The sequence below is a fragment of the Arvicanthis niloticus genome, chromosome 6, assembly GCF_011762505.2.
Source record: "Arvicanthis niloticus isolate mArvNil1 chromosome 6, mArvNil1.pat.X, whole genome shotgun sequence".
Lineage (NCBI taxonomy): Eukaryota > Metazoa > Chordata > Mammalia > Rodentia > Muridae > Arvicanthis > Arvicanthis niloticus.
In genome coordinates this window covers 45,004,726-45,017,349 of record NC_047663.1, presented here as the reverse complement: position 1 = coordinate 45,017,349, position 12,624 = coordinate 45,004,726, and the positions used below count along the sequence as shown (strand labels likewise).

At 41.3% G+C, this 12,624-nt stretch overlaps 1 protein-coding gene across 1 annotated transcript in view; it reads right to left on the bottom strand.

The window, feature by feature from the left end:
• Positions 1–12,624, bottom strand: part of Cpd (carboxypeptidase D) — a 67,110-nt gene that overhangs the window by 23,590 nt on the left and 30,896 nt on the right. The window contains exons 4-9 of the mRNA XM_034504955.2: positions 11,535–11,704; positions 10,417–10,766; positions 9,582–9,773; positions 6,365–6,532; positions 3,977–4,086; positions 2–104 (exon numbers count right to left, since the gene is read on the bottom strand). Coding sequence (XP_034360846.1) covers positions 2–104; positions 3,977–4,086; positions 6,365–6,532; positions 9,582–9,773; positions 10,417–10,766; positions 11,535–11,704 — 1,093 coding nt within the window. The remainder of the gene's footprint in view (position 1; positions 105–3,976; positions 4,087–6,364; positions 6,533–9,581; positions 9,774–10,416; positions 10,767–11,534; positions 11,705–12,624) is intronic.

The window sequence follows — 12,624 nt, the reverse complement described above, 5'->3', positions numbered from 1 at the left end:
CCTGGGACATTATACCAACTAGCTCCATTTGTTATCCCATGAGGAAAATACTCATTAAGGTACATATCCTTGCAAGGTCTACCTTGGAACATCTGAGAATTTTCCTGAAAAAGAAAAAAATAATCTTTACTAATATTTGTTTGCATCTACATTTAAGAAACAGTGTGTTCTTTGGTGCAGGTCCAGATTTACAAAGGTTGCCAGAGGGCATATAAGAGGGCTTCAAGTGGGGGAACACTGCCATAGGAAGTTGTGAGACTTTCAATGTATACTTTTCTGTGTCTGTTGGATTTTGACTGTGTGAAGACCTGAGTTTTGATCCCTGGAACCACACTGACTCCACAGTCACATATACATTCACATCTAGTCCCCAGGAGTGCTGGGGTTGTGCTGTGTGCTTCTGAGATGACACTGCTCCTTGGCTGTCTCAAGCTTTCCAGCACTCAAGACAGAGAATGGGGCTGGCGGTTCTCATCATACATTAACAAATATTCACATACACTCACATATAGTTATAAGAAAAAAATTAAAATTAAGAGCTGGATGTGATAGCAGCTGTGGTTGTCTGCACAAGCCCAAGCCAGTCAACATTATGGTACAGAGCGGGTACTGACATGTTTTCCTTAGTTTTATTTATTTGTTGCCATTTCTCCAGCCATTTTCTTCTTTTAGGTCAAGACTCGTGGAAACAGTCTGTGTCTCAGTGTCTTCAGTATCCAGTCTGGTATCTGGTACAAAGTACATGTGCACATTTATAGTTCAAGGGGACACAAATAAACACTATAAGAATCCAGAGGAGAGAAGATGACTTTTGACTGGGAAAGAAGTTTCTGGAAGATTTTAAACTCTGAAAGATAGTCAAAGCTTCATCTCCACCCTTGGCAACAGAAAATAAGGACAAAAAAGCATGAAGAGAAAAATATCAAACCGTCCGATTACCTTAAGAATTAGGCATCTGACTGTAAAATAACAAGCGCTGAACAGAAACTTACTGTGGGTGTTTATCAAGGTTTATGTAAGCCTTTACTTTTATGTAAGTTGTTTACTGGTCAAGAAAAAGAAGGCTGTGAACAAAGGCAGAGGACTTTAGTAATCATTTTTCCCAGGGTCAGTAGAAGACAGACACAAGACTCCAGAGAAGGCAGGATACAGTGGGATTAGAAGAGAAGAGAGAACCGAGAAGACTGTATCACACCAGCTTCTGCAGGTCTACTTTTGTTCAGTTCAAAGTCACCTATCGAGAGTAAGAGGAATCAGATGAATTACAATCACCACAGTGAAAAGTAAGTTGGGAGTGAGGGGGAAAGCAGCGAAATGTGAATCACTGGCCCAGGACTGGGGGCTCAGCGAGGAAGCTCAGTAGCAGATGTGTGACTACTCTGGTTTATACCTGTAATGAAGAGATGGAGAAGAAAGGGGGTGGTTGTACTGGTTGCTTTTGTCAACTCAAAATAAACCTAGACATCAGTTGAGAACATGCCTCAGTCAGACTGCCTGTAGGTAAGTCTATAGGACAATTTTTTGCTTAATAATTGAAGTGGGAGGGTCCAGGCCACCATGGGTGGTACCATTCCTTGGGCAGGTGATCCTGGTTTGTGTACAAAAGCAGGCTGAGCAAGCCATAAAGAACAAGCCAGTAGGCAGTATTTCCCCATGGCTTCTGCATCAGCTCCTGCCTTGAGTTCCTGTCTTGGCTTCCCTCAATAGACTGTGGTCCAGGATATGTAGGCCAAGTAAACCTTTTCCTCCCAAATTTGCTTTTGGTCAGTTTTTATCATAGCTACAGAAACTAAATGAAGACAGTGTTACTGATGACTGGATCTTGGGATCCTTGTATGTCAAAGGGTGTGTGCAAGATCCCTAGGAATATCACTGAAGGATATGGCTCTAGGTCTAGGCTAGGGAGAAAGACAAATGTAAAAAGTTTAATAGTCTAAGGAAATAAATGAAGGTAAAGAATTGTGAAGTCACAGCAAATGAGTGCAGAGTATGACGGGAATATGTAAAAAATCTAATCGATTGATTGTGACAGATGGTGTAATAAATTCTTACTACTATATGCATGTACCCCCAGATATGCCATACCCAAATAGAAGGTAACAATTTCTTAAGAAAAAAAATAAACAGGTGCATTCTTTTATTAGCAATTCTGAATATGAATCTCACGAGGTCCATTTGCAGAGGGGTAAGAAGGTGGAATGACAAAAGATTGTATTAGAGAGCAGAGGTGCAGTAATAACCTTTATGATCCATAACCAGTAAGACTACACACCCAATTAGTAGATCAATGCTGGAAACTATCACACCCGGTACTCAAGTCCCAGCATGGAATTTTTTTCTTAGAGCTATTTAAATTTTTACACACACACACACACACACACACACACACATCTTGACACTTCTTTGTGTATGTGGTGGGAGTGTATATGGTTAAAAATAAGTCAGTGTAATTCATCATACAAATGTGTGTGGAGGACAGAAATTGCAGAGTGTCCTCTCTGAATCATTTTCTGCCTTATTTTTTAATCTTGCAGCTCATGGATTCATCAAGGCTGGCCAGGGAGCTCCAGGAGTCTTCCCATCTGCCTCCCCCAGGGCTGGGGTTATAGATGCCCCTCTGTACCCAGACTTCTATGTGGGTGCCAGGGATCTGAATTCAGGTCATCATGCTTGTTACTATCTGTGCAACTTCTCCAGTCACTATCTTATTTTGATTTGGAAAAGTAACTGTGCTCGTTTGTGGAAGTTTAGAACACACAGAATCTTGTTTACCCTTTTTTACATTACAGTAAAACTTCAAATACCTTAATAAATCACTGGTGATTGTTGTTTTGTTTTTTGAGCCAAGGTCTCATAGCCCACACTGACTTGGAACTTGCTGTTTACCCAGGATGTCCTCTAATTCATGATCCTCTGCCTCATTATCCACCTCCCAAGGGCAGGGATTCACAGGGAGCCAGAGAGTAAAACTTAGGTTTAACAGACCTAATGGTCTCTGTTACAAGTATTCAACTGCCCTTCCTCTACTGAGGTGGTTGTACCGTTTTTCTTCTTTGTTGGTATGGTAATCAGACTGACCTGTTTTCAAATGTTGAAAGAGCAAACCATAGACTTGTAGTGAGAATTTTGGTTTCTTTAAAAACCATAGAAATATTACAAGAATATGTTTTCATTTTTATTCCAGGTACAGGATGTGTGGCTGCTTCAGGTTGTCTGCAGCTGCTGACTATGATTTGCCCATGATTTTTCCAGCAACCAATAGTTTCTGCTATCATGTGATGTTTGGAATTCTGGGGACTTTTCAGAGTGTATATAAATTCTAGGGTCCTGAGCGGTGGGGTGGGTTGTTGGTGGACGGTTGTTAAGTAGTTGTGTGCACAGATGAAACAAGAAGAAGAAATGAGATATCCTGATAAACAAAGATCAAACTTGTCCCAAGGAACCTGACACTCCTAATAAGCAGGCAGTAGTCTAGGGATAGCACTGCCCCCTTTCCCCTCTCTCCTTTCCCCTTCTATCTAGTGTTAGGGGGTTAAAAAGGCAGAAGCAAAGGGGTGAAGAAGGGTGGAAGAAGGAAGAGCCCATGAAGGAGTAAAGACTGGCTGCATAGACTATTTGTAAAGTATGGCTGTGGCTGTATGGCAAAAAAAAAAAAAAAAAAAAAAATCTAACTTAACCCATCAATTCTGTTTTAGCCAACTTTATTGGGCTTATAAACTATGTATCAAATGAAATAAGCTGGCATCATTTCTGTTCCAGGTGCTGAGTTTAAAACCACAGATAAAATACATGACTGAGTTTAAAAGCTAATGAAAAAAGAGATGCAGTGTTGAGAAGTGAGATGAGAAACAGGTTAAAGGAAAGGAAAGGAAAAAAAAAAAAAAAAAAAAGCAAGGAGCCCTGGGTATTTTAGCTGTGAGAACATCTGATCTGAGTGCTTTAAGGTAGTTTTTACTGAATTAACTTTCCAGTATACCTTGGAATAAGAAAGTGCTATTTGTTGAAACACGGCATCATCTGGTGATTTGCTGTATGTGGCAACTCCTTGTTCATTATCATCATAAGGGTAGTTAACCACCAAGGAACCTACAAGGGAAACAGGAAAAGGCACTGTTTCAAAATGGGTCAGATATACAAAACAAGCTTTCACAGTACAGTCAGAAATGGAAGGTACCAACTGTGACCCTGACAGACCCTGGAATCACTCAGGAGACAAGCCTTCTCTTAGACCTGTGAAGGATTATTTAATTAGGTTAGACTCTAGGCATTCTTTAAGGATTATCATGATTACATTAACTGTAACAGGAGGCAGCACCATTGCCTGGGCTCCACTGCCAAGAAGCTACTTGAGCTCAATCATTTACCATTCTCTGCTTCCCAGATGAGGCTGCCTCAAGCTTCTGCTGCCAAGACTTTCCTGACAGAAAGGACTGTACCCCAGAACTGTGGGCCAAGATAAACCCCTTCTTCCTTAGGTAGTGTTTGTCAAGGTGTTTTATTACAGCAACAGAAAAGGTAAGGCAGAAGAGAGAGCCATGAAATTTGTCAAGCAAGGCTAATTACATGTTCTCTAAAACAGGTTAAACAACTTAGGGGTAGCAGAGCCAGCCTGGTACACACAGAAAAATTCTAAAACTTTCTTATGTTCTAGTTGCTCAGTTGGGGTTGTACCAACAGTGAAGTGATTTAGAATGAAGAAAGGGATGCTTTCAACTGTGAAAAGGCCATCCACTTGCCTCATGCTTTGCACAAGAGTAAAGTAGCAATGGTGGGTCTCAGGAAGAAGCTTTGAGTTATGTTTGTTAAAGAACCACATCCTTTATTTTCCTGATTGTCATACGTTTTCACATGTTTGCTTGTCTGCTTATTATGCCTTCTACTGCATCAAAATGCATGTGTGGAAGTCAGAAGGCCATTTGCTGGAGTAGATTTTTGCCTTCCATTATGTGGGTTCAGAGGATGGAACTTGGCAAGTGTCCTTATCTGCTGGTCCATCTCTCCAGCCTGGTAGTTTTGCTCTTATTCACCTGACTGTTTTGAGACAGGGTTTCATGTATCCCAGACTGCCTTGAACTACTAGGTAGCTGAGGTTGACCTTGAACTCCTGATCCTCCTGCTTCTCTTTCCTGAGTGCTGGGACTATAGGCATATGCCACCACGCCAGGCTTATGGGGTGCACGCTGGTCACAAACTCCAAGGCTTCATGCATGTTGCGCAGGTATCCTACTGGCTCAAATATGTACCTATGATGTTTCTCTTATGACTCATTCCTGGTGAGTCACCTTGACATATATATATACTCCCAAACCTTCAGTAAGAATGAAGTCATTGTGCTGCAGTTAAGTAACTCTGTGTGTACGTGTGTGTGTGTGTACACAGGGGGAGAGCATAAGTGGAAGATAAGAGAATATGTTTGATCTTTATGATGACCAAGTGTGCAGTACCTAGTTAACAGTATAACAAATAAACATGAAACACTTGAAGAACTATTACAGAAAGGGTGATATGAAAAGAGAAAAGCAAGAAAAAGGCAGGCAGGAAGTGGGAAGAAGAGGAGAAAGGGAGGGAGAGATGGTTTAATGGAAGAAAAGCACTTGTGGGTAAATCCACAACCTGAGTTAGATCCTGAATTCCAGTGGAAAGAGAGCTGATTTCTGAAAGGTGTCTTCTGACCTCCACACACATGCCATGCATGTACACACACACACTGTACATATAATAACAAATAACATTAAAATTTTAAAGGAAAGAAAAAGGGAAGAAAGAGAAAGGGCATGGAAGGAAAAAATGTGCAACAAAAGGTGAGAGGAAGCTGAGCCTGCTAATGTTTGCCTGTAATCCCAGCACCAAGGAGGCAGAGGCAGGAGGAGGGTCCCTACAAGGCAAGGCCAGTGTGGCCTACAGAGTGAGTTCCAGGCTTGCTTGAGTATTGGTGAGGACATGTCTAAACAAACAACAACAAAAAAAAAAAAAAAAGAAAGAAAGAAAGAAAGAAAGAAAGAAAGAAAGAAAGACAGACAGACAGACAGGAAGGAAGGAAGGAAGGAAGGAAGGAAGGAAGGAAGGAAGGAAGGAAGGAAGGAAAGAACAAAAAAGGAAAAAAAAAAAAAGAATGAGTGGGGAAGGGAAGGGAGACCCAGGAAACAGGCCTAAAAGGGAGGCTTTAAAAAGGAAGCCTTCAGGGCTCCTTCATGGTACTGTGCCCCCCTTTCAGAAGTGTTGGAGGTATGAGGAGGGATTTGTCACAGGTGGTGATAGAGTACTCACTTGAAGGAAGCCTAGGACTATACAAGCAGATAGAATTTCAGCAGGATATTCAAATGCTCTCAACAAGATGAACTTAGTGGCATAGGAGCTGCCATACCTCCATGCAGATTGGCTGACAGCACAAACGGATAGGCCTTCACCCAGCTCATCACAGCAATAGTTTCTGGTTGGGTAGGATCTGTGATCGGAACAAACTGGTCTGGGAAATTTCGGTTGAGGTCAAAGTTGTTGCTGTTGTTTCTACCAACTACACTTATTGAATCTCCTGCAGGATAAAAGATTAAAATTTAAGGTAGGTTTTTACTATGTTTTAATATAACACACATGTCAGCCACCTTAATATGCAAGCACCTCAGGCTCACTGCTACCAATCCCACTGAGTGAATTACAGCCCCTCCCCACTTTTTGGTACATTGTGTATTAAAAAAAAAAAAAAAAGCAACCTGTCTTACAGATCTTTAAAGCAAAGTGGTAAAATCATTACTCTCGACTGTCTGTCCTCTGCTTATCCTTTGAGAGAAAAAAAAAATCCAATTACATAACTGATACTAAAGCATTGTTCAAGTTACAATAGACACAATGGCATAAGCAACCCTTAAATTGGTGGGCTTCATCATGAGAAAACAGACCAACAAAAAGAAAACTGTGCTGTGCGACATTAAAATGATGACAAAAAGGTTTAGTAGAGAACACTGTTGAGCATTTAACCCAATAGAGGAAAAAAGTGCAACTCAAGCGTAACTGTGTAGACTCTAATATGAGTGAGAGCCTTATTACTGTCATTACGAGAGAAGAATGGCAGGTGAGGGAAGGGCCCACTGGAGGGCTCCCTCGTGGTACTTGGCTCCCCTTTCAGAAGTGTTGGAGGTATGAGGAGGGATCTGTGATGCTGGCAACAGTGAGGAGCAAGAACCTGAACACAATGAGGATCAACTCGAGCCTGTCTGAATGAGCCCCAAGGTCAGCTCAGTGTGAGCTACCCCAGCTTGCGTCTGGATGGTCACACTGTGGGGCCTGCTCCACTCACAGGGATCACCACTAGGAGCAGCTGAGGGAGAGGAAACAGATTGCTTGGACCTATTTCAAGTTGGCTACAGTTAACTGCAGAGACGGGAATAGCTCTGCAAAGCTGTCCTTTTATAAAAAGAACAGCTTTGCTGCCTGATACCCTACTTTGTGCCTAGGAAAGGTATCCCTTAAATAGACATTGGGGGTCTGACACCTGGCACAGAGATGATCACAGACAGCTGTCACCTGGAAGACTTTATCTGCATGACAAAACAACCTGTGCTGGCTGTGAGCATTGTCCCCTCAACCTTCCACATCCCATAACCACCTCCCAGCCAGCCACACCCAACCCCCTAACTTAGGTGTATATAAATTTCAACTAGTTCTCCTTTGAGACTTACACCTGTGTGATTCTCATGTTTCTGAATATAAATTAACTTAATCTTCCCTGTTAATCTACCCATTATCAGTTTAATAGATGGAAATTATTAAACCTTTATAGGGAAAAAGTATTTAATTTAAAAGTTCCCTATGGCATCATGGGTTAGGAAAAGATGGGATTCTTACTCTCCTAGGGTTCTGTAGAAGGTGGCCTGTGTAAACCTGTCCTCCCAGCCCTTTCAGCATTGCCTCAGGAGAGGCTTGCTTAGGAGAGGCAGGAAAAAGAAAAAGCAATAACTTAGCAGGTATGGAATATGGATGAATACAGAAGCCACTGGCTTCGAATATTATCTGGTTTGTTTTCCCAGTGATAAGTAAAGTTACACATATAATAGTTTAACAAAAACTACTATTAAAATGAAACCGTTTATGAAAAATCTTCCATTATTTTTAGTAAATTGATGGTTAGTCTTACTTGTCAACTTGATTGGATAGAGACACCACAAGATTAGTAAAGCACACTATGGGGTATGCCATAAAGGCATTTTACATATAGAATGGTATGATGAAAAAACATTGATCAGTTTTTTGTAAAAAAAAAAAAAAAAAAAAAAAAAAAAGATTTACTTATTTTTAAGTGCATTGGTGTTTTGCCTGCATATATGTCTGTGTGATGGTGTCAGATCCCTGGAACTAGAATTACAGACAGTTGTGAGCTGCCATGTGGGTCCCGGGAATTGAACCTGGTCCTCTATAAGAGCAGCCAGCATTGTTCTTAACTGTGGAGCCATCTCTCTCAGAGCACACCTTTAATCCCAGCACTTGGGAGGCAGAGGAGGCAGATCTCTGAGTTCAAGGCCAGCCTCATCTATAGAGTGAGTTTCAGGACAGCCAGAGCTACATAGAGGAACCCTGTCTCAAAAACAAAATAAAACAGAAAACAAAAGAAAGAGAATGGGGGGAGAGAAAGAAATAGACTGGCCCTGAACATGTGTACTACCTCCAATAGGCTGGGGACCCAGACAGAACAAAAATACATGAAGGAGGAGGCCATCTAGTGCCTGCCAGCTCCAGTCTTCCTGAGCAGGTGCAACCACTGCTGCTGGCACTGACAGACATCAGGCTCCAGCATCTTCAATACTTTCAGTGGGGACTGGCATCAGTACCTCAGATAGCCGGCAGGGCTTCGGCCTTGGACAGCACTGCTGGACCCTTGTTTCCAGGCTTCCTGTTTCTTGTTCTGAACAGCTACCATGTTCTCTGGTTCTCAACATAGGGCGTCATTATTGAACTACCTGGCTTCCAATCATATATATCAATCTAATGAACCCCTTTTTATGGTTTTACATACATACTCTCTATCATTTCTGTTCCCCTAGAGAATACTGAAGAAGACAGATAACCACTACAGAAATGCAAAAGCAAACAAGGAGCCCATGTCTTGACGAAGGGCTGAAAAGATAACTCAGTTGGTGAAGTATCTGCTATGCAAGCACAAATAACCTGTTCAGACATTCAAAAGCTAGGCACTGTAATGTGCGTCTGCAACTCCAGTGCTAGGGGGCAGAGTTGGGCAGATCCCTGGAGTTCACTGACTGGCAAGCAGAATCAACAAACTCCAGGTTCTCAAAATAAGGTGGAAAACAACTGAATAAGAACTCAACATCAACCTCTGCCTTCTGTGAATATAGTACATATGTACATATAGTACATACCATATATATGTATATATACATATATATGTATACACACACACATATATGTTTCATCATGTATTTGAAAAGTCTGCCCTATTTTCTAAGTACATAAAAGCTAAAATCACTCATAAATCATCAGAATAAAAAAGTTCAACATCTTTTCTATTCTGAATAACCACGCTGTACAACAATCAACATATTAGGCTTTACTAGTCAGCTTTTCTTTACCTTCCTGGGACTTTTCATATCCATCAGGATTCATGGATGGCATAAGGTGAATTCTAGTGCTTCGAACCAAATCTGTCACTTCAGGGTCTGTTCCATAGTTCTTGCAGAGGTATTCAATGAGATTCAATAACAGCTCTCTCCCAACCACTTCATTCCCATGCATATTTCCAATATACTTAAATTCTGGTTCACCTGAAACAAAACAATTATACCAAAGGCTTTTTCCTTTTCAGGTAAAATGGACTCTGATTTTCCCCATTTATATATATATATTCTAAACCAAAATATTAAACAAACATGGTTTTGCCAACATCAAAAAAACATCATACACATATTGTAGCTTCTTTACCAGAATATATGTCTCAGCAGGCTCGAAAGCAAATATGTCTGCATATCTTGTAGATACACAGACAGACATGTAATGCTGATCTATGTATATCCACATGCCAAACTGAACTCAGCTAAATGAATGCATATGTGGATTACCAAATGGATTTTTCTCTTCTGGAAAGAGACTGGCTCTGTATTCTTTTTTTGACTACAAATTCTTTTGTTTTGTTTTGTTTTGTTTTTCGAGACAGGGTTTCTCAGTATTATAGCCTTGGATGTCCTGGAACTCACTCTGTAGACCAGGCTGGCCTCAAACTCAGAAATACGCCTGCCTCTGCCTCCCAAGTGCTGGGATTAAAGGCGTGCGCCACCACTGCCCAGCATTGACTACAAATTCTTAATGGAAGTTACACAGCATACAGATGACATTTCTGGACAAAGCACAGGGATACTACACTAACTTTGAGAGGCACTACTGAGATCATGTGAACGGCCATGCAATTACCTGGTTCATGGACACCTGGGTTATCAGATATCTCCATCACATACAGTTCTCTTGACTCTACGGATTTTCCCAGAGAATAAAGACGAGTGATATTAGGATATTCATTGGCAAATCTTCTCAAGAAGATTTCCATATCAGGAAAATGGTGGTGGTGAAAGTCTTTAGGCTGAATTGGCTGATGGGAGGATGGTGTTCCAGGAGGAATATTAGGAACAGCAACTGTGCCAGGCGTTGTTACAGCCTCAGTTGAGTCAGGCACTACTGACATCACAGTTGGCCGAAGGGAGAAATCCATCTCTGTGGCTGGTCCTTCTTTCACCATTATATTATTAATAGTCAATGGCATATACCTTAAAAATTGGAAAGGGAGGTGGCTTGGAATTAAGACTCATGATGCTTTAGCATTACAGAAGTACTATGACTTTTTCTCATACTCCTACACTTAGTGATCTATCAAAATTCAAAATATATACTAATATAACTGTATAAATTTAGCCATTTTAGAATGTTATTTCACAGAAAATCTTGGATTAAGTCTTTAAAGAGTTATTTTTCCCACAAAGCTTCCCGTGTATCTCACATTAGAATTTTGTCAGAAATGTTGCTGTGACATTCACAGGGGCAGACAAGCTGACTGCTCCTGTGATATTCAAGGCATGTGCTATCCATCTTTGCCTCGCCTTATCAGATTAGCACTCCCCCTTTCCTCCCATTACGAAGCCCAGAATGAAAGGTTATGAATAAAATCCTCATCAAGTGAGTGTGCAGAAAGGTTTGTACAAGTGAAAACCCACTACTTTAATGTACTTTAATGTACTGGAAAGCTGGGAAGACAGGTCTTCAAACTCCATCTATGGAGCCCTGGACTGCTTCTACCTGATTCAACTAGCTGAGGCAATACTTCCGACGGCGCAGCCTTTTGTAAAACTTTCATAATCTTTCTTCCTCCCAGTGTTCCAATTATACCTCACACTGTTGGACTATAGGACAAAATACTCCAGTGATAGTACTTTGTCATTATTAAAACAGAAGCCACATTCAGTGAGAAGAATTTAGACAATTCTACACCTAAAGAGAGGCTTGGCACTGTGATTAAGAATCTAGTTTAAAACTTTTACCCAGTTGAAACTGCTGTAAGATTGTAAATCCCAGGAACAAGTAATCTATGGAAATCGCCAAATCTTCCAGTTGTGATATTATGATTAATACCAGCTACTGAGATGGTTGCATTCTCTAACCCAGAGCCTGTCACGGAATCTTTAACAAATCCTTTAATTCCAATGTGGACCTAAAAAACAAAAATCAAAACGCAGAAGCAATCAGTTTGATGCTAGGGTTTCTAAACAGCAAGACTACTGTAATAGTTTCCAATTTTTCTTTTTCTTTTGTGTCAGGGTCTTATTATGTAGCCCTGGCTTTCCTGAACTCTTTATGGAAACCAGGCGGGCCTCCAACTCATAGAGATCTGTTGTGGATAGCTCTGGTGCTGTTTGTATTTTGATGTTAATTCAACTTCTCTAAGAGGGGCTACCTGGGATGAGATGTGAATCACATACTGGGACTTCATGTGACCCTTCTAATTAATAAAGAAACCAATCACTGGGTGAGTAGGTGGGATTTCTGAGTTGGGGGGGGGGGGAGGAAGAGAGATACAGCTTTTGGACAGGGACAGACAGAGACAAGATTTAGCTACTAGTGGCCTCCAGTTTAGAAGGCGAATCTACTAGGATTCGCTACTGGAGAATTTAGAATTACTATGGCTCACAGGATCAATTCTAGTTGTTGCACCCAGTGATTGAGTTACCACTGATTCTGAACTAAGTTTGTGTGGTGTTTCAACTGGGATCAACTGGGTTCCAGAGAGAAAGGTACAGCGGCAAAGCGTGGGTTTGCAAGAAGTGCACCCCAAAAGGCTGTAGGAATTTTGAAGCGTGAGGTTGGCATGGTAGTGACCTGCCAGTAGGAACTTAGTGAGCTGGGTGGAGAGATTTCGGAGCTCTGAGTCAGAGAGTCTCCACGAGATGAGAGCAGGCCAGCCATGCCCGCCAGTGCCTGGCCAGCCCGTCCACTGGGGCCTGCTAACGGAGCACGAATTGCAGTTTTTAATATTTCCCACTACAGAGATCCCCTACGTCTACCTTTGGAGGGCTGGGATTAACAAACAAAGCAAACAAAGTGTTTTTTTAATCCCTTGAAGTTGAAATAAAG